The sequence below is a fragment of the Corvus cornix genome, chromosome 5 (genome assembly GCF_000738735.6).
Source record: "Corvus cornix cornix isolate S_Up_H32 chromosome 5, ASM73873v5, whole genome shotgun sequence".
NCBI classification, from domain to species: domain Eukaryota; kingdom Metazoa; phylum Chordata; class Aves; order Passeriformes; family Corvidae; genus Corvus; species Corvus cornix.
The window spans coordinates 23,623,469-23,646,210 of NC_046335.1; the positions used below are offsets into that span (position 1 = coordinate 23,623,469).

The 22,742-nt window shown below is 39.1% G+C and overlaps 1 protein-coding gene and 1 long non-coding RNA gene across 8 annotated transcripts in view; one reads left to right on the top strand and one right to left on the bottom strand.

Moving 5' to 3' along the window:
- Positions 1-21,439, top strand: part of LOC109144038 — a 55,690-nt gene extending 34,251 nt beyond the window's left edge. For 5 of the 6 annotated variants that reach the window (XR_005601941.1, XR_005601939.1, XR_005601940.1 and 2 more), the window contains 2 exons: positions 708-888; positions 3,186-7,183. This is a non-coding gene — a long non-coding RNA (uncharacterized LOC109144038). Of the gene's footprint in view, positions 1-707; positions 889-3,185; positions 7,184-20,080 lie in introns of those variants that run through there. The other variant, XR_005601944.1, reaches the window with a different exon arrangement.
- Positions 1,440-22,742, bottom strand: part of LIN52 (lin-52 DREAM MuvB core complex component) — a 41,714-nt gene continuing 20,411 nt past the window's right edge. Inside the window, exon 6 of one of the 2 annotated variants that reach the window (XM_039552123.1) lies at positions 1,440-4,430. In XM_039552123.1, coding sequence (XP_039408057.1) covers positions 4,375-4,430 — 56 coding nt within the window. In that variant the 3' untranslated portion in view covers positions 1,440-4,374. Of the gene's footprint in view, positions 4,431-21,506; positions 21,604-22,742 lie in introns of those variants that run through there. The other variant, XM_039552127.1, reaches the window with a different exon arrangement.

The window sequence follows — 22,742 nt, forward strand, 5'->3', positions numbered from 1 at the left end:
CATCTGTTCTTCTAATTGTTTTTATCTGCTCAGAGTTGTTGCTCCATGGGAAGTTTCTGTCCAACTATAAAATTTTGGGCTGAAGATACAGAGACAACCTTCTAGAAAATTGTCTTTCAATGAATTATCATCTTCTACTAAGGATTATTTAATGACTTCTTCAAAAGTGTCAGTACAGACTGGCATATGAAGATGGGGGTACAACACTAAGAAGTGAGGATTATTTTCATGCTGTATCAAGTTTGCATGCAGTTTTCAGATAGTTCACTCAAAGATGTGACACATTTCCCTACTACAAGTATCCTTGTTGCTTGAGGTTCTTACTTAGGAGAAACTCAAATGTGAGGATGCTTGAAGTGCTTCTCTTGAGATTGTATCTCTGGTGTTTTTGAATGACTGCTGGTTCTAGGGGAGTGTATGCATTACTGTGGACTTTCTGCAACAGTAATTTGCAAGTTGTCTTTTTCTTTTGATTGCATATATCTAAAAATTTCTATTAGTTTAGAAGTACTACAGAAATGTTTATGAGAAGTTACTGAACTTGTGGGAGGCCAGGAATCCAGGATTTCAGATGATGTGACCAAGATGAAATTTACCTTTTTCACATACTGCATAGGCTGATGATGGAATTGCCAGGTGTCCATTCATCAGCATGGAATGGTTGGCATCACTGTCATTGTGACTTGGAAAAATTGTTGTTTGCTCAGGCTGGCATAGAAGACAGACAACTGAACATTGTGAACACAAGGAAGGTGAACATAACCATGGAACAAAAACCATAGTAGAAGCTGAAAAATCATGAGTAGTGCACAGACAGTAAAGAAGAAAAAATTCAAACAACTGTTCCTTACAATAAAAGAAATGAAAGGTTCAAAATGGAATTATCAGGTAAGCAGATTTAAATCAACTTCCCTCTCTAACTTTTTTTTTTATTATTATTTTTAACCTTTCTTTGTATAACTGAATTATGGAACTCACTGTCCTGGGGCATTTTTCAGGTCAGAAAAACACACAAATTGGGACTAAAAAAAATTTATGGAGGGTAGGGTCTACTGTGGACCAGATTCAAATAAAACAGATTGCTAGATGCTATGTAAGTTACCCTAACACAAAATCACTGTGTAAGCCTTTTGTTTATATCCTTCCCTATCCTTCTACAACTGTTTATAAGCAAAGAGAAGACTACAGATAAGACGGGCTTGTGATTTGACTTGTGATAGTACCTAACATTTTTACATAACATAAAAATCAGTAAAACCAGAATAAGGTTCAAACACTACCTCCAAGATGGATTAGTCAGTTTTCACTAATCTGTCATTTCTAGGTGTCTTGTTGAGGGAAATATGAAGCAAAGTTGAGAACTGTGAGTTACAAGACTGTTACAAAATTGTAATTTTGTAATGGCAAAACTCTGAGTTAAATGGAATAACGTTATTCAATTGCCAGCGCACATAGACTTTTATTTTGATAATAATTAACAAAACAAACAAAAATTTCTTCTCAGTTGGATTAGATAGCAAAGCATTTGATAGTCCAAGACTGAAATGAATGGCCTTTATAACTGAATGTACGTAACACTGGCATTTAAAAGGAACCAAATAAATATTGAGTTTACTTCCAAGAAACTCATAGTAACATCTAATATACCAATGAAAACACTTTATAAAACAGCGCATCAGCTTGATTAATATTACCAAATCTTGATTTTTTTACACTCTTCATTCCCATCAGTAACAAAAAGTCACTCGGATTTTCCTGTATAGATAACTGCATGGATGTCAGGAAGGATAGCATTGAAAGAAAAAATAGAGTTCAAAAGGGTATGAAAACCCTTAGCAGCATTTGGATATTGACAAATATTTATTTACTGATGGGAATGGAACATCCACAGGCCAAACCCTGAGGTGGTGGCATGCAGATAAACGAAGAAGAGCCTGAAGAATAATATTGCCTAAGTGGCCAAGCAAAAGCTTTAGCATCTCAGAGGGCTATTTTGGAAACCCAGGCAAACCTCTGAGGTTTTCATTTGCATTTTATTAAACCCAAAAGCAATAACAGACAGAAAAAAATTCTCTGGCTAACACACAAAAATACATATAAATATTGCCAATAAAAAAATAACATCACTGGCTCATCTCTACAGATGGTAAGTACAAAACCAAAAAATACCACAATTCTGAAGCATATGTTAATGGCTGCCTTGTAGAAGGTAAGTACTGTGTATGATAAAAGGAGATTTTTCTTCTTTTTTTTTTTTTTTTTTTTTTAACATATATATGTTACTAAAAACTACCTAGAGTTCAAAATTCTGCAGATATCAGAAAATACACATACACTTCCAGGACAGGCTTTCATATATTTTCCTATATCCTCCTTTCAGATCTCAATTCCTTAATGTGTTGGACCAAGAAACCTCTATAAAATGCACAAACTCACCCTGGTGGTGCAGATGAAGTATCCCATTTTGTCACATACGTGTACATATATTACATATATAGTATACAAACTTAAATTTGCATTTCAAATGTATAATTCAATGCTTAAAGCTGCATCAACATCAGTTTGCACCATCGGGTTTTTTTCTGTTCCTGAACTACCACTTTCAGCTTCTCTTCTCATTCATCTGTCTTAATTCTTTCTCAAGGGACGGAGTTCCTGTTAAGCTCAGTCCTGCATAAACTGTGAAGGACACAAATAACTCTGTTAAGTTTTAAATCAGGCTCCTGATATTCCTAAATTTGTGCAGGGTCTTTTTCAGGATATGGGGTTTAACTACTTAGTTAACAGGAGCTATCCAAAACAAGCCTAATTCTGGCTGGCAATAACCAAAGCCACAGACTGCAAACCAAAGGGTCACCAACAATTTAGTAAAAATTGTCAGAAGTCTATTTGATTAAAAAAATCTCCCCCTCCTTATTGCACATGCACCCAAAAAGAGTCTCCTCTCTCTGCAAAGCCAGAAAAATGCAGTGCTGTAAGGAGAGCCTGTTACATGTACTATTTCCAAATAATTTCTCCTCTCATATGTGACTACAGCCTGAGAAATGACAAGTTTTGAAAAGCCTGCAAGGTAAAAATAACATTTCTAAATAGAAAACCCCCTATGCTCTTCATCTAATGTTTCAACATTATGTGGTACCCTAAAAAAAAACATACTTACTAATGCTTAAAATGTTGTTTTCTAGGAAAAGGAAAGAGGATGGAATGAAAAACATTATTCTCTTGCATAAAACAAAAAGTCTGAACATGCTCTATACTTCTTCCAAGGGCTGAATATGTAGAAGTGTATGAACAGAAGAAAAAGGCATTAAACTGTAAGAACAGTGTGCTGAAGCTGAAAGGGAGCAGCTCACAGAATTTTCTCTTAAAAATTCTGGTTTTGTAGGAGAAGAAAATTTGGAAGTGTTGGTTTATAAGCAATTAAAAATACCACAAAACATTATTTCTAGAAATGTTGAGATCCTGTATAGGCAGACCATCCTCACAATGTGGCTGACAACCCTGTTGCCACTTCTTGGAGTGATAACTGAAAACATTACCATCTTTCAACTTTATAACTCTTTCCAGTTTCTAGCTCTGCAAAGAAGCAAAGAATTGCAGAGGGCTGACAAAGCTGTTTCTTTGTGTACTGGCCAAAGCTTCTGTGAGGACATCTTCCTTGAGGACACAGTAACATGCCTTACTCCCTGTGGTCTGTTAGTTTCAATTTCACTTAGAGAACCACTTAGCAGTGAAATGAAGCTCCTGGCATACCAAAGGTCTGGAGGTCTTCCTCAGAGTACCAGACGTGCTTCTCTGAAGGCAGTGAGCAGCTGGAATCTAATGCAGAGACTGCACTTGGCTTCTACACTAAAAGCACATGCTCCTGCTGAACTGGCGCTCTTGGTCAATCCACAGCCCAAACTGTGCTCAAATCCTTCAGCACAGGAGTTGCACACAGGAAATCAATGCATCTAAGACAAAAGACACACAAAAGGGTCGAGGCCTCGTGATGGACACTGGCCAGTGTCAGATCTGCTGTGTACCTCAAACAGGCTGCCCCTGAGAGCAGCTGAATAAGGACACTGACTTCACTTTGAACTGCTGGTTGAAACAGGTAACTGTGTCACAGCATGTCAGGGTCAAGTCCTCCTGTTGGACATCCTATGGTCAGATGAAGTCTGAATTCCAATGCAACCAACTGCAGTCCTTGTGACCTGTGCATATCGTACGTTTTCTCCCATAAAGAGATGAGCTGTGGAAGCAAAAGGAGATGTTTGCTTCTGAAGGTCTAGAGCAAGAGCTTTGTTCTTCTTAGATGTTCTGGGCTTCATCTGGATCCGCAGTACATAAAATGACCTGGTTGGGGTATTTTCATCCAAACGCTAGATGCAGCTACTTTTTGGGTTTCTCTAGGATGTTCAGGAATTTCCCTCGAGTCATTTCTCTAGCTGCAATCACAACGGAGGAAAAAGAAATCAGTATTTTTTTAAAAAGCCAAGAAACTCAAACAATTGTATAATTTGTATAACTGTATAACATAATTTAACCATAGGAAAAGAAATTCCTTTAGATTTGTGCTTGTACCAAAACTAAGAATTATTTTTTATCTATTAAAGTGGAAAGTAAATAAAACTGCATTTCAGCTTGAATTCCTGACATCCTACAAATGCAGGCAGGGTCTGGAATCTTCTAAACTCAGCAGTAATTCCCACAGGCTGTCTCATTACATACAATCTATGCTTTCTATTCCTACTGCATTATGCTCTTGCAGCACCTCCTTTTCTCTGTACTATCTGTCTCTGAATGGTGAAATCCAAATCTCCATCACTCTATCTCAGCACAATTGCTCCTGTATGTTATAATCTGTCAGAGATTCTGGAATTCTTTTTTTCTCCGTTTCAAGATTATTGGTCCCTGGATGATGTGGTCTTCAACAGAAATTAGGCAGCATTTTCTCTCTCGCAGCAGTGTCAGTCCCTGGATGCTGTAATATAATGGGGTTTATATTCCTTCAATGCAGTTCATCTATGGATAGGGTAATTAAGTAAAGTTTATAGAGCTTTGCTCTTCTCTTTCTCTCTGCATTGTCAGTCCTTTGATGTTTAATACGGCAAGGCAAGGCTTATATGTCTCTCTCTCACTCTTGGTACCATCAATCTCTGGTAGCTGTACTACAGCAGGGTTTACACAGCCACTTTTCTGCATGAGACATTTCTGACTTGAGAATCCATAAGCTCACAAGCTGGCAGAGCAGCCCTAATACTATTTGTGCCTTGCAATAACAATACAATGCATCAAAGACACCACCATTAGCAACTGAGGCTTGGAGAAAGACAATCTTCCCAATGGTGCCCCTCCAATTCCTTTGAATAAAGGTGTAAGCTTTGTGCTGGACTGGCAGGCATCAAAACATGGAGGGTTTTATTCACAGGAATGCTGAAAGCATGCATGTTTCCCACACCTAGCCTCCAAGACAGTCTAGAAGGAGATAGGAATTAATTTTCTGTTTTATCCATTCAATTCCTGACTTCCTACTGAGACAAACATCAGAAATCAAAATTAGCATAAAAACTGGAGATGGGTTTGTTGTTGATGTTGAGTTTTCTTTTGACATTATTGATTATCTGTCAGAACAGGACTAAAATATAATAAAAATGTTCAGCTTACAATACTCAGTGTGCACTCAGATAAAGACATTTTGTTGTTGTTTACATAAAAGTCAGAATTTGTGTCTTTTAAAGCCTCTTCTTTAAATTATTACATTCTAATTTGTTTACACAAAATTTTATCATGAGGTGTAAAATTGCAAAACAATTAATTGTATGTAAAAGTATGTAACCTGTTACATACTGATACTTGTAGGCTGCAAAGTCCATTGTCCTGAGTGGAACATGCTTCAGACTGGCTGCAGGTTCAAGCAGATCACTGCACTATTTGCCTCATGCCTCCAGCTGTGAGTTATATCACCTGGGATCCTGCTTCTGATTCACAGCATGAATTATCACAAAAGTACTCATTTGTACCTCTACCTCCCCAGCCCCAAGATAACTTGTATGTTTTAACTGCTGCTGAAGTGACACAGGGATAGAGGGTACTGCAGAAGAACAGAGTGAATTGCTATTTTGCCAGGAACTAAGTTGTTATGCACAAAGAACATGACTAAATAAAGCTGAAAGATTTTTAAAATTTCAGCTTGGAATAGATTCTTAGCACTGAGTTCTTTGACACCTCCCTGCCTTGCTGCCACAATAGTGCATGGTTTTAAAACACTCTTAACTGAGAGAAGCACAAAGCTGAACTGTAGTTGATAAAGTGGAAAGTTTTCCAGAGTGCAAGTCCCATACAGGAGATATACGAATGCATGTCAATTCTGTTCCCCCAAAGAGGGCTGCACCCTATAAATCAGGCAGAGCATAGACTCCTTCTGTGCGCTGAGTGAAATTACTGTGGGTTGGAGGTTGCTCCAGAGCACGTGCCTGCCTGTTCACTTGTCATCGGAGATGTTAACATTTCTGATTAATTCACAGACCTCTCATTTTATTCTTCATTCCTTTATCCTTGCTATCCTGTTCTGCTGCAGCTTAAAGATTCTTACCGACCTGCTACAATAATCACCACCCGCTCCCCCCCCAACCTGGTGAAATTGTTTAGTGATGCCAACCGCGCTTTTAATTTGCAAGACATCAGACACAGAGGTAATTTATACCAACATCTGTTCATTTCTGACTTCTGAAACAAACTCGCACATGCTGCTACAAAATCCCATTAGGAGCAGGAGACAGCCTTCTGCTATTCTGTATTCCTCGTCTCCTCACAGACTCAGGCTTGCACCAGGGCTTTATCTTTAAAGATATGATGCCAAACTGAGAAAGAAAAAGGATCTTATATCTTTGTATATGTATGAAAATGGCCGGGAAGAAACATCCTCATTTGACAGAAAAATCACAGCCAAACTGAGGGCAAGTTTCCACAACATTAACAATCTTGTCTCCCCTGCTTCAGCTGCTTCCCTTATCTGCCCAAGAACCACAGTTCAGTGTATTCCTGGTAAACACAGGCCAAATTTTTATTACATGGTACTGTGTTCAAACATCTTGGCTATTCCTTCACCTTTGTTTCTCTTTAATCTGCACTGCAGTATGATTTGATGGATTTTGCACAGTAAAAGGCTCTAATATTAAACTGACTTCTCTGCTCAGTATTGCTGCTGAGAAATGCATTCTTAATAATAGGAATATCATTTCCACTGGGGTCTTATGGAGCTTGTTGGAGTGAGGGAAGAGCTCGTGAATGAAGAAACCATCACCCACATTCCAAATACGATTGAAGGCTAAGAGAGATGGTAAAACCAGCTTTAAGCAACTACCCAAGGGACCAGCAGAAGCCATTTGAATAGTAGACAGAGGTAGATTTTTTTAATTAAAAGGTTGGACAAAACTATAGTGAAAACCTCAGGGATTTTTTCTTTACAATGGTTGTTTAAACCATGGACTTCAAGGGAAGAGAAGGTTTGAGCACAGGTTTCATTGTACCAGCAAACACACACTACAGAGGCTGCGCAGCACGAAACAGAAACATGAATCTGCATGACAAGTCACAATTTACAACCTTGCCTATGCTGTGCATCTACTACAATAGAAAAATCAACAATGGATACCATCGCAATAGCTTGGGTACAAATTAACCTCACCTACTAGGGAGGAGGAAGACACTGAACTCCACAGAAAAAAACACTTTAAGATGATATCAGCACTGCTTGCACTGGAAGTAGTGCTTGAATAAACCCTTTCAGATAAATGTATTGAAAAATGGTATCAGGCTATTATAATTAACAGAGAATGCTGTACTGTAGGAATTAAGTTTGCTGCCTGGCAAGATCTGACAAGCAGATCTCAAGAACAGGTACTGGGTAGGAAAGGCTGGGGCTGAAAAGAGGAGGAGACATTTCTACTCAATAGGGGAGCAGAATAAGGTTTAATATAATCTCCTCTTTAGAACTTCAATCCCTCAATCCCACATTTAGCCTTGCTGCCTCAGGCTCCGTTTTTACTACAATTGTCCCCAAGCTGCCTCTCTGCAGTAAATTTTGTAGTTGCTGGTTGAAAAGATTCAGTAGTACAGATTGATTTCCTACAAGTGAGGAGATGAGGGATTACCAAAAGCAGTCCTGGTTAACAAGATTGGGTGCAGAATCTCCTGCTAGAGCAGCCCACTCTGCCAGTGCTTTGCATCCTTTCACTATGACATATGGGTTTCATTACACAAAGATTTTCCTGATTTTAACTTGGAGGCGATTACATTGGAAACTCAGAGCTATCTTTACATCTGTAGCAATTTAAAGGTTAAGTAACTTTTAATCAAATGACAAAGACTCATAATGTTTTTTCCTCGATTGAAAATGAAAACTGCTGTTCCGGATATTCCTTCCAGTGACAATTTAATTAGAAAAAACCACTGCACTGGAGATTGGGGTCCAGCCTGATTGCTCCCCATAAAAAGCCTTCTCACACATACGGCAGCACAGGACACACTGTGTCATAAGGTCTAGATAGCCAGGAAATAATGGAAGGATTTACTGCTTTAAAATCAGCAAGGAAAACAGTGATTTATACTTACATAAGCAACTTTCATCCAGGAGAATCCCTTAGCAACACACATACGTGCACACTTTTTAAACACAATATACACTTAAATATATCCACGACACACTTGGGGATAAGATATATGTGACAAACTGTATTTATCACACATTCATCATGAACATTATATCTTCACTGCTTACTACTTCTAGGCTTATCTAAAAATCTCAAAACAAAGCTTGCAAGTATCTTCAAATTATAGATACTTTAATACAAAGTCACTTGCTTGAGAAGCACTTCTTAGCTTCTCTCCCAGATGTACAACTTATGGGAAAAATTTGACTGTGATCCTTCTCTGACCTGAAAATATAGCTTTGCCGAAATCTAAAGGTCTTGCTACTAATAAAACCCAGAAATACAATTAATGTTTTTAGCTCTGAAATGTCTTGCAGTGTCACATTTTGAATGCCACATTCTTGCCTACAAAAAGGTTATCTTAGGCACTGTTATACTTTGTTAGCTTATCAGTTATTCCTCCCATTCAGTTATATTTATGGTAACTAAAGAACTTGTTTTTCAGCATGGAAGGATTCTTTTAAAGTACTAATCATGCACTCTCAAACTACAGCTGTGTCCTTGGACTACACAGAAAACAAAACTGGAAAGGTTTATTTCTGAAGCACTGTCAATGGAAATTGCCATTTTAGGGCAAAGAATATGAATTACAGAAAGACAGCAGAACACTTCTCTGGTTTTTAACCTTTTATCACAAGTCTGTTGCATCAGGAATGATTTCTTATGTGCTAAGATACAATGTTAGGATAAGAAGACACAATGATTCTTTTTCTTAGTTGGCAGGGCATAAAAAAGGCCTGGAGGAATTTGCCTGTGAGCAACTGTGGGAGTGACTGAATTTATGAAAGCCAATTGCAAAGTCACATCTTTTAGTTGGGCTCAACTTATATTGCATGCAGACAAAAAATAAAAAAATAAGTCAGGGGATGAGGGTTGAAGGCAAAAACATAATTTAAAATCAGCAAAAATATTTAAGATTGACAATATTACTGAACAGCCCTCAAAGAAAAAAGAGGCATATGACAGACAAGACCAGGAGAATATTATAACCCAGACAACATAATCTGAACTTCTGTCAGAGAAAGAGAAACTGGGCCATGCAGATCTATCTCAAACCAGACCCCCAAAATCCTATCAATACCTGGCACCAGCTCACTCCTCTTTCTTCACAGAAAGAGCTCCAATTACTCTGCTATCTGCTGTGTACTTCCTAATATAAGTGTCAAATGAGCTGCTACTTGATGACTGTTGGCCTTTGACGAATACTTACCAGTGAATGCTACCCCATGCCCAATTTCAGCGAGAGCTGAACAACCATCTCAGGAGAGCAGTGGCTAGTGAAAACAAGGTCAGTCACCTTCACTGGAGGCACAACTGGCACATGCAGAGACTCCAAGCTGTACCTCAGGAACAGTTACACTGACACTGAAGACTACTGCAATCACCTAACACTCATGAAACACATTCCTCAGGTAAGATGACAGAATCAGCATAAACCTCCAGGTGGAATACGCTTGCATTACCATGGCATCTCTCACTAATCAATATCAAAGCACTTGCAGAGTTTATCAAGCTTTACAACATTCTTGAAACATACAGTGGTTTAATTCCCACCTTACAGATGGGGTTACAGCCTCAGTACAGACTGTTGTGCTTTCATCCCAGCCAGCAACCAAGCCCCATGCAGCCATTCACTCACTCCCTCACCAGCAGAACTGGGGAGAGAATCAGAACGGTAAAAGCTGGGAAACTTGTGGGTTGACATAAAGACAGTTTAACAGAGAAAGCAAAGCAAAACAAGGAATTGATTCACTGCTCCCCATGGGCAGGCAGGTGTTCGGCCATCTCCAGGAGAGCAGGGTCCCATCACACATAATGGTGACTTGGGAAGACAAACACCATCACTCTGAACATCCTCCCCTCCTCCTTTTTCCTCTGACTTTCTACACTGAGCATGATGTCACAGGGTCTGGAATATCCCTTTGGTCAGTTTGAGTCACCTGTCCCAGCTGTGTCTCCTCCCAGCATATACCTCGTGCCAGTGTGGCAGTACAGAAAGCAGAAAAAGGCCTTGGCTCTGTGTAAGCCCTGCTCAGCAATAACAAAAACATCCCTGTTATCAACCTGTGTTCAGCACAAATCCAAAACACAGCCCCATACCAGCCACTGTGAAGAAAATTAACTCTACCCCAGCCAAAACCAGCACAAGATGTATGCTAAAGGAGTCAGCAACTGTGCTAGAATTCAGGCTCTGAAAGATGAGCTCTGTCAAGTCTTGCTGCAGCATTTTTAAATAATAACACCCCCTTGGTACAAAACATCACCATCCTTCCCTTGGTGAATGAGACAGCAGAATGTGCACTTTATGTCAGCTGTACTTTACCGTCTGGCATGGCTTGTTTTGAAATGCCAGAGAAGGTGAAAGCTTGCACAAAGCCAGGCTGTGAGTTGGAGCAGGTGAGGCACAAGGACTGCTCCTCCCAGTGTGCTATAAGAACAGTCCTCTCTGATAGAGAAGTGGTAAATAGCTGAGACTGATAAAGTTTTAAACCACTGAAACAGTTTAGTGAGTGTCTTAAGGCTAGAGCCTTAAGAATTGTAATCAAATACCTAACGCTTTCCTGAATTATGAAATCCTTACGTGACCTCTTTCCACCTTGGTTTCTCCACACATAGTAGTCATGGTTTATCTTATGCCTGTAAGAGATCTCAGAGATCATTCAGGATTATCCAGCAGTGATAGCAGATCTGCTTCAGATTAATAAATCCTCAAAAATGTTATTGTTGCTATCAATAAATAATAAAATTATATCTGCTCTAAGAAAAATTAGATTCCTTCTCTGCAGAATAGTTTACCTTGTTCTCCTAACCAGATTTCCCTACCTTGCAAGGAGGTTACCATTCTGTTTGCATTCCGTTGCAAACTGTGATGTTCACAGAGCTTCGAATGCCAAAACTCCCAACAGTATTCATTCACGTACAGATGGGCAAAGTCAGTCAATGAAAAGGCTCAAAGCAAGGTGCAAAGATGACCCTGCCAATGACTAGGGAGCTGCTAAACTTATATCCCAGGCCACAGATATTAGGATGTGCAGGTATTTTGCCCTGAGTGACCCCCATATTACAGTAAACTCTTACAGTACCTCCCAATTCTAGTAGCTGCCTGCAGCCAATATCCCGTAGGGCCAAAGATCTGATCCCTTTGACCCCCAAAGCAGGGAAAGAGTTACATCTTCTCTCTGCAAAGCCAATAAAAACCTCTTGATTATAATTTAGATAAGAGCCACTGGATTGAATAATAATGTCTGAAACTCCCCTGCCTGTTTCACCTTGAGACGTCCATCACTGGGTTAAACATGATGCTAATTGCATTTGGATTGATTAATTTCTCTCACTCCTGTCTATTCGAATAATGCTTAACAAAATAATCACAGCACCCAGAGCCAAATCTTCTCCGTCAAAGGAATGAAGCCATCAGAACCAGCAGAGATGAAAGAAATGAAGATGACCCGTAATTACTGCTACGGTGATATCATTACCATATTACAGAAAATGAGTGTACGTGGGGGGAGCGGGGGCTGCGATTATTATTTATTTTTTAATGGAACCTCACATCCCAAGAATACAGCTCCAACACAGTGAGTGGAGCATACAGAAATACAGAACTAAAAAAATATTGTGCATTAAATTGCAAAATACAGTGAACACTAGGACTCCTGATGCATCAAGCATCCTGTACTGTGAGCTGCTGTTTATTCGCTTCACTATTTTTTCATTGCAATAATATTTTGCATGACTAGCATAGAGATTTAAGATGCCTCTTTTCCCAAAAAGATCCTCAAGGCCCTGCAGCAGAACTCACCCATAACCTTGATGCTAAAGTCATTCTCTTTTAATATTATTACAAGTCTTCTTATTTTCAATGCTGGCATTCAGATTTTTGAACCACAAGACCTAATTTGATGCTCAAAGAAAAGCTATTACGCAAGAAATTTTTATTCTTCAATGCTGATTCCTCTCTGAAGGCAGTTACAAACTGCATCTCCAGCCACAGTAGATCACTTTCAACCATTCAATATGCTGGTTCTGTAAAGATATCAAATGTATCAAGTCTGGAAGAATTTAAAGCAGGATTTCAAAAAAAAAGAAAACCAAAAAACCCCAAACAGCCAAACCCACAACCCTAACATACAAACGGAAGGCCTTCTGCTCCCTTTATTCTCCAAAATACACTCCCAAAGCCCCTATCATTTGAGAAACAAATAAGCTTGGCAATTGTGTAAGATCTACAGACACCTGTGCATTGCAATTCTAATTGTGGTTTATACAGTTCACTTCTCTCAGTGCTCCTTATGTCTGCCCCCTAATCTCAGACCAAAGACAAAAAAAACTACACACAACTAGCAGCTTAAAATATTTATTCTGGAATAAAGCCAAGGTCAAATACACAAGAAAATTTCACATGCCAAAAATGTCAAGACCTAAAACCAGGCACTGACTCAGGAAGCTAATTAAACACAGAAAAATTATGTTCAAGTATCTTGTAAGGCTGAAATAAAAAAAATTGAGTTATACTTCTAATATTAAAAGCAGTAAGAAAAGCAATTTTGCATCAAAGTTGAGGATATTTTCAAATATACCTGAAAGGTACTTTACTAGCATAAGTTATCACTGGAAGAGCTACAGCTTGGGAGAGCTCTGACCACCAAATCCCACAGATGTTGCAGCCAAACAGCACAATAGGGTGATGTTTTTACAAGAAGCACTCTAAAGGGCCTTTTTCTACTTGCTTGTACAAAAAGGAAAATAATCTTTCTGGCTTCCAACACCTGCAGTGGATCAAGAGTTCTTGATAATTTAGATTTTCTCACCACAGTATCTCAAGGAAGAATCTTCTTTACCAAACACCATGGAGAAATGAGATCAAAACTGTTTCTTCAATAACTCCCGGGCATAAAACACACAAAGAAGCTCAGCAAAGAGGTCAGCGCTGAACATACACATACAGCCAGGTATGAAAGCATTCTGGAGGTGAATGGACCCTTCTCAGAAGGCACAGGGGCAGAAGTGCTGCCCACACTACCACAACACACTGCACCCAGATGCAGTGCCCCTGCCTGCGCTGGGGAGCACATATTTACTGCTGGGAGCAAAGCAGGTGAACCCTGAAAGTAACAATTTTTTCAAGTTTTATCAGTGGCCAGGGCATGGAGGCCACGGCCAAATCTGAGCCCAGGAGCCAATAGAAACAAAGGGATTAAGAGTTATTAGGAGCAGAGAGAATTACATATTTACAGTACAGTTACTGAAAAATAATCGTGTAATGATTATGTAAGTCCCTATATTCCTTTTGGCTAATAACACTGGGATACAAGCTGTATGGTTATGCAAGCCAGGGCACACAAATCCAATCCGAAGACATCAAGGCTTGTTTACGGGGAGGCTTGCAGCGCTGGATGAAGAGCAGTACAGCTTCCTTGACCTCCAAAAGGCAGAAACTAGCCTTTGTCAATAGGTTAGCTAATGGCCTGAACTGTGAAGAAGAACTGAATTTTTAAATTTAACTTCTGTCAACAAACTTAATGGAAAGAGATATCTAGATGGAAGAAGCTCATAATATGGTAGTCTGTATTTATTTGTCCAGAAGTATGTCTTTACTTTAAAAAGCAGACTAAATCTTTAAAATGTTTTCTAATCCCAAGATTTCTTATTGAAACATCTTTCCATTTAGATGACTGCAGCCCTTGACACAACAATGAATTATCAGTATTGTAGGCCTCTATGAAAAGAAGATTAATGGGTTTTGACTGAAAAATATTATTTGATTTACACATGAATTAAACCAAGATTCCTTTTGCAATTAGTATGATACAATACATCAAATTACATAGAAGACTTCCAAAATTTCCAAAAATCAGACAAGGTCTGTATGGCCAAATATATGCAAATGACTGAAATCTCAGTGTTCCAAGGTCAAAGTCTCAGGCTTTGTTAAGACAGAATTATGGAAGAGCAGCAATATGCAGTTTGTGGGCTGCAGAAGAAAACCTTCACAACTGCCTCCATAATTTTATTCTTTCTTCCATGTAAATCAAAGGTACTTTATGTAACAATTACCCTTATCCCTATCCTCATCCTTCCTAGTATATTCACTGCTTGCTTTATTCCAGCATTTTAAATTATAACTTCGTACGTTTCAGGTGTGCTGCCCCCTACAAAACTCTTCCGGCAGCAATACCCTGAGCTGAGGAGTATCTGAGAGACCAGAAGAAAATTTGGGAAATTCAAAACCATCTTTACCAACTCCAAGTTGTTCACAAGACATCTGAGAAAATGCACTGATTTAGAAATGTTACAGTTTTTACAGCATCCAAATGCTAGTACAGTCAAGTTCGAATGAATAGGAAAAAACTGTAGTTACTCAGAGAATCTATGACTAGTGTTAATCTGACCTACTTCATAACAAAATTGCAATGCCACTCAAGGCCTTTTGGAATAGGTATTAAAGTATAAACAATGCAGGTTCTGCTACAATTAATACAATTTAGCTGCTAACGAGATTAAAAGCAACTGGGCAAGGCTCAGCTGTAAAAACAGATGTAAAAGATACACCCAAAAATACACCCTCCCAGACCCACAGGGAAATGTGAGAACATTTTTCATAAAGACCTTCACACTTCTAATATTGATGAGTTTTAAAGAAGATATTAAGAATACAAGAAATATGGAGGGTATCGGAGTCTGAAGATATGTCCTGAGAGTAGAGGCCAGAAGAAACTCCAGTTTTCTGAAACCCAGCAATAAAGCCAAAACAAACAAACCCCCCCCCTTTTTTTTTTTTTGCTCCAGAAGGTCTACTGAGAGTAGCCCAGTAAGCTTTGGTACTCTTTTGCTTCCAAAAATCTCTTCATGTTTATTTACAGTCCATGCATACCACTGGTCAGAGGCCATGTCTACCATTAGGTGCTTCTCTTATGAAAGCTGAATGCAGCGACACCACTATCTTTTAATGAGAACAGAAGAATTCTTCATCCATTACTAGAAGAAAGAACACAGGCACTGCAGCAAAGCAGATGGCAAACCATCTACAAGACAGCTCAGAAAGGAAAACAGAAGGCAGCGATGGCCATGCAGACTCTCCATGGATTTGGTGAGTAGGAATGCTGCTCTGAGGGTTGAGAGGTACTGAAGAAATTCTGGAAGTCTGGAGAAGTCTGAAGACTCCATAGTCCAGTGGCAATGGAACTATCAGAACTATTTAGAGTTAGAAAGGTACAGCAGAGCAGAAGAAGTAAAAGGAGAATACAAGGAAAAAGTGGTTAGTGAAGAAAATTTAATCTACCAGAAGAGAACAGACAGAATAAGGTGTACAGTACAATATCATATGAGGAAAATTGCACAGAATCAGAGATTCATTCTGACTTGATAGAACCTTGGCAGGTCTCCAGTTAATGTTCTGTTCAGAACAGACAGGCTGCTCAGGGCTTTCTCCAGTCAAGTCATAAAAACATCCATAGATGCAGACTGCACAACCTCTCTTGACAACCCTTCCAATACTTGACTGTTCCATGCTGGAAAAGTTTTCTTTTGATTCCAGTCAGAAACATTCTTGCTTCAATTTACGATTATTGTCTCTTGTCCTCCCACCATGCGGCACCATGCACAGACTGACTCCATCTTCTCAACCTCCCTGCACGTTCTAGCAGGCAGCTATCAGGTCCCTGTGGTCACCTCTTCTCCATGCTAAATGAGCCCCATTCCATTGGCCTCTGTTCACAGGGCAAGTGTTCCAGCCCCTGATCATCTTGGTGGCTCTCCACTGAAGTCACTCCAGTTTACCAATGTCTTCTTCATGCTGGGGCATGGAGGACACCACTGGATGTGGCATTGCAGATGCAGATGCGTCACTTCCCTGGATCTACTGGCCATGTTTCAATCAACAGATGGATATGCATTCCCACATCCCTTTCCCATATTCTACTTACTGTATTCCTTTTCAACACTGTTTCCTTGCCTTTAACCTTCCACCTACCCACTGCTTAGCTTAATGTTCCAGGAAACCCAAGCACCATAGTGAAGAGTGAGGGCATTTTATGCTCTGAGACAGGGGAGGAACTGTTTGCTCCTTTCAGGTTTATATACATACGTTAGTAAACATAAATTGTAAGCTTTTCTTTTTTTTTAATTAATTTGCTCTCTATTTTCAGGTAAGCCAGGTATTAGACATGAAAATCTTGAGGCAACCCAGAGAAATATCTGTTGCAAACCAAATGAGAGCTTGGCCTGCTACCCAGAAACATCCATCACCCAGCCCTTTTCTGTTGGGATTTGTGTTGAATGACGTCCTCTGCAGGTCAACAATTAGTTTTTAGCATAAGAGTCCTGTGTCATCGTCATCATCTCCCCAGGAGACCTAAACAGGCTGAGTGATTTTTAGATTATATGGTCTGATAAGACACAGGCTCCTGACTCCCTGTATGCTTGTGCCATGCAGGCCACCTGCTCTACGGAGCTGCCACCAGGGACACCCTCAAAAAGGTTTAATAATGGTGTTCTCTCTAGAGGTGTAACTCAGAGCATGCTCAGAATTTACATTTCTGTATCACTGACTAAAATCTTGTATACAAAATCCTATCTATAAGTAGGATCTATGACTAGTTGCTAAAAAAATTGTAGGAATGTTATTTCCTGTTAAACTAGAATCTGTCTGCTCTGTGGTCACAAAAACTGTAAATGAGCACAGGAATTGATAGAGCAGGGCGGATCAGTAATCTACCCAGTCAGGTATCCTGTCTGACTGCCCCCAAGATCAGAAGCATCACAGGAAAAGATAAATTAGGAAGCCACATTATGAAGACATATGGAATAATTATTACTGAAAGATTCCTCCTTTTCCTAAGTACTTGTTTTATATCCTGAAACGGCTGATATTTCCTACTTCATTTTAGATTTTATTCTGCTCTAACTAAAAATGTTATCATCCATTTAACTGCCTGATTCCCTTTCAATTGTTGCTAAGTACTTGGTTTAAAAAAAAAAATAATCCCAGTGTGGCAGAAAGTTCCACATCAAATTACTCATTTTGTAAAAAGCATTTCTTTTGCTAATTTTAATCTGACCGGCTTCCATTACTTGTTTTCTGATTTTCTCCCTGCTCATTCTTTTCAGGGTTGGGAGTCAATTGGAATTTTCAATCTATCTTTTCAATTGCAGAGATGTAAAATAACAACTGCACAACCTTTCAAAATCAAAGAGATCCTCTTCTCCCCCCCCCTCACATTCTCATTAAAAAAACTCTTGATTTATAAGAAGCTCTCTAGTAGTGAATAGTGTATTTCACACTATCTCAAAATTATTCCTACCAAAATACTGCCTGACAGGGTATCCAAAGTTACAAAATAGAGAATGAGACTTATTTCCTTCCTGGGAGAAGATTATTAGACCTTACGCAGAAACATAGGTTGTAAAGCATAAACAATTATTAAATTCAAGCAGAAGAGGTGGGAGATAGGATAATAATTTGCTGTGACTTGGAGATACACTCAAGCCTGAAGATCTAGAGGAGAAGAACAATCTGCTCAGCTTCACCATACTGGGGACCTGGCTATTCTGGACCTGGCTGTTTTGGATGATCCCAGGAGCTCAGGAGGTTTGAGGTGCTGCCACATTCATCAACTGTGCACAAAACCCAATTACTTTGACTAAATTCTCCAGCAAGTTCAGACAGATTTCTCAAGAAAATTCTGCCAAACAGCAAGGTTTTCATTCAGAAACACAAAAGTCATGTAAAAACCCACAACATACAGAACATCAGAACAACAAAGAAAAAACATAAAGAGAAATGGAGAAATGGTCTGATACCATACTGAAATGTATGTAGAAATGTATGGAGATCTTGATCACAATCAAAATAAGGAGCTCATCTTTGTGAGTGGAACAGGATTTGGTAAGATCAGAGTAAAAGATTCTGAGAAAGGGATAATATTATAAGAACTTGGATAAGCGCTGTGTGGATAGATAGGAAAGGTTTTATTCCAGAGGTGTTATATCAAAAAATGGAAGAAGATTTAGATTATGGCTTGGATGCCTGGACTTACTGGAGAGTCAAACATTATACTTGGTCACAAGGTTAAATGAGCAATAGAGCAGCAGTCATCGAAAGAGAGATCACAGACAATCTGTTTGGCACTGGAGGAGGAGTAAAAAACTCCAGTTTCAACAAGTACTCAGGTCCCTCAGATATAAGGGAAATGAAGGGGCTGCAAGGAAGCATTTTTAATCCCATAGGTTCTAGAAAGGTAGCAACGTTCATTAGCTCCCACTGTGCTCTAAATACTCTGAAATAGGTATGTTACTAACTTACAGTCACAATATAGAACAAAATACAAATGATAAGAGACAAACAAAGCCATGCTACATAGTCTGACACATGCATTCACACTAGCTCTACAAGATAGCTGTGTTTCATGTACATAAATTTTATAATTTTTTTCAAATTATCTGGCTTCTTAGGAGTATTAAACCACTACCTTGCATGAGCACTGTACTGTTTGCACAAAATTATATTATCAGAATTATTTACTGAAAAGAGAATAAAGATAAAAGAGTACTGAATAGACAGGAAACAAAGTGTTACAGAACTGATGTTCTCTTCATTCATAGTAAACATTTTTCACTTCTCAGTTTCACTGCCATAACCACTTACAATTTGAATCATTACAACAGATCTACATCCCACTTTCCTCATCATTTAGTTGGAAACTATGTGATACCCACTCTAAAAATCATCAACATTCACCATTTCTCCTCCTCTCATTGGCACACATGTAAAGGGCCTATAAACTCCTACAGTCACCAGCCTAAGATGTGCCCTTCGCTGGGACAGATGTTGCCACTGGCTTGAAGAACTTGTGCCCTCTGAGAATCCAGCAGCAGGTCTTTTGTTTTATCCAGCAGGCAGGAGGCACTCCAAATTCCTCATCAGGAAGTGATCTGCAGTTATGCACCAAAGGGAAGAGTCCAGCTTGAAGGATTTTGGATTTCATTTAAGGCAGTGCTTAGCAAGAAGAGAGGGCAGCAGGTACATTTTCAATGCCATCTGCTGGGTAAGACAGCTCTAATAAAGGCAAACTCCCACTGTTTTCCATCTATCACCATCAACTCATACCAACAGCTCCCTCCTCTTTGTACCTTACCTAAACAAGTATCAAATTTGAAGTTGTCTTAATAAGCACATCTTATTCCCCACTCTGTTAATGCATCTAAGAAAGCAAATAAGCTTTATGAACGTTTGAGTTTGCAAAAATGACTGCATTTTACTCCAGCTGAGAATTCAGGGGGTTCTGACAGTGAAAAATATCTTAAAATAGATTTGATGAGAAGAGCCTGATGCCTGTGCTGCAAAACATATTCCTGTACTGCACCAATCTCATCTCTCATTCTAGGAGGGCTAATACTTCTTTCTGAAGAGAGCAATGAAAAAGTCACAACACAAGAAGGTTTTCTCCTCTTCCCTGAAGAGTATTTTTCCCATTGGAAAGACCAACAATGGAAAGCATTCACTCAGCTAAACGAGTAGAAACAGACTTGTATTTCACAATAAAATGGAACAGACAACTACTCTAAAGAGACAGGTAAATTCTATTCCTAGAGAAGTCTAACACCAGATATCCTAGGATTTAAGAATAGGTATTTATTAATTCAGGGTGAATAAAATGTTGGCTTGATCTTGAACAATTTTCTGACTTTTGTGAATTATGACTTACATTATGGTCAATCAAATTGCAAAGCTTCATTAAACATGTTTCAACTGTTCACAGAAATCGCTGACACTACGGATATCTGCAATTCCTCATAAAGGACATCTGAGCACATTCCCCTTGTGAGAGTGTAACCAAAGAACTTCTGAAGACTGTGATAGAATGACCCCCTTGCTCTATTACGCCATTTAGACAGCCTACTGCTCACCTAAATTCAGTAAAAAAAGAGGGATTGGCATGAAATGAGGTCTGGCATGAGGCTGATATAACTCATGTAAGAGATGCAGGAACAGATTGCACTCCTAGGTCCTCAAATACAAAAATCGTACATGCTGACGTGAAAAAACAATTGTTAATAAACAGATATTCTACTCTTCAACACTCCATATGGCAGTCTGATGGATTAAACACCAGCAGAGTGTTGATCACTCTAAAAGCTCATATTGAGATGATCTGGAAAATCTGTCTATCTACAATTTAGGAATTCTGGTTAATTTAATTAAAATGTTGCATCACTAAGTGCCTTAATATGGAAAGCCATAAGCTTGTGAAGTTCCTGGCACATGCCTGCCTTCAGAAGATGTTACAGCACAAATTAGCAAGAGTCTCCTTTTAAATTTGGGATCTACAAAGGAAGACTCCTGAGCTAGAAAATCAGTCTAAGTGTACAAGCACGAAGAAGAGAGCAGAAAAATCTCCAAAACAGGCAGAGGGACAGGTAATACAATAAGCCTAAGGAATGCCTGTAGCATAAGAAAAAAAGGACACAGGCTGTCAAGGTATAGGTGACTTTTTTGAAAGAGGCCAGCTAAGGTTAAAAGAAACTAGACGTGTTACAAAGAGCAGACTGAGAACTGGAGAGAGAGGGGTGGGGTTCAGGAAAGGAACTGTCCCCTTGCGAAGAGAACAAAGGCCAGGAAGGCACAAGAATGAAGAAGGCCCATGAACAACATGCTTGGCCAAAGGTAATCCCAATGGTGTAATCTCCCCTTACCAAGGGAGGCTTGAGACCTGGCTTCTTCAGTTGAGACAGGCTCCAACACATACACAATCAATTACTGCAATTTAGCTAGGAGGTGGTACCTGCTCATTTTCAATTTGGTGTCAACACCACAAACGAGAATCTTTGAGGCTAAGGCAGCTTAGAAAGTTTTTTCTTCCTAGAAGCATGGCTGGATGAAAGAAACAGATGTTCCCAATGCAAAATCCTGTCACAAAAAACAAGAGAGTAAACTGCTAGGATGTGGAAGCAGATGATAGTTTGGAAAACAAATAGAAAACCATGTCTGATGCAGCTCTAAGTTAATGGAAGCCAAAACATTCCCAGTACGTTCACTACTGCCTCCAGAATGACCTGTGTATGTTAATACTTTCTTATACTTAATAACATTTACTTTTCTTCTTAACAAAAAAATGAAGATGCTGGGTTCACTTCTCAGCAGTTAAAGCTGAGGATGCAGCATCAAGGGTTTTCTGGGCACAACTGCTAATATTTGAGAGGAGTCTGAAAAAAGGGAAGTGGTATTATCAGGGAGATGTTGTGGAAGAACAGACAGAAGCCCCCATGTTACTATTGTCTCAGTCCATTGCATTTCAGCAAAGCATAAAACCTTTTTTTTCTCTTTCCATTCTCAAAACTATCTAGAGTAAAGAAAAAAAATTCTAAATGGAAGGAACAGCAGTTATCTCTAGGAAAACATTGGCTTAGGCTCATTTTTTGCTCCAAATCATTAAACAGAAAAAATTTTGGATTTTGTTCTGTAGAATGATCATCTTGGAAAAACAGGAGTAGTCTCTCCAGTATGGCAATTGGTCCTGTACTTGTACAGACAGATGAGATTCTGCCTGCAAAACCCAGGAGGATCTGTTGACTTGCTGCAACAGACAGTAGAGCATGTGGGACTGTGAAGAAAGCCCGGTTGTGTTCTATGTCTAGCACAGTATTATAAAGAAAGACTGTCACCCCTTGAATGCCACTTCGGCTGTGCTTCTACAATTCACTGTGTAACAAAAAAAATATTGATCTTTTACAATGTACACCCCTATACTAATCTTTTCCATAAGAGTAGCATTCAGAAAAATTGATCTGGAGAAAATAAAAAACAAAGCCATGTTCTTAGAAAATAAAAACCATTTATAAAAAGTTTGATCACATTTACATCTACATGCTTCCTCTAGACTATTGACAACTACTTTTCAGAACATGTGACTGAGCGTGTTGGAGCCAAAGTTAATTATTTGCATATTCAAATACAAGAGTACTGATCTTCTATATTATAACAAGCATAAGAGCCAATAAAAAGTGCCAAAGACAGAAAGCAAGGTGGGAAAATAACCTTTCTTCCCC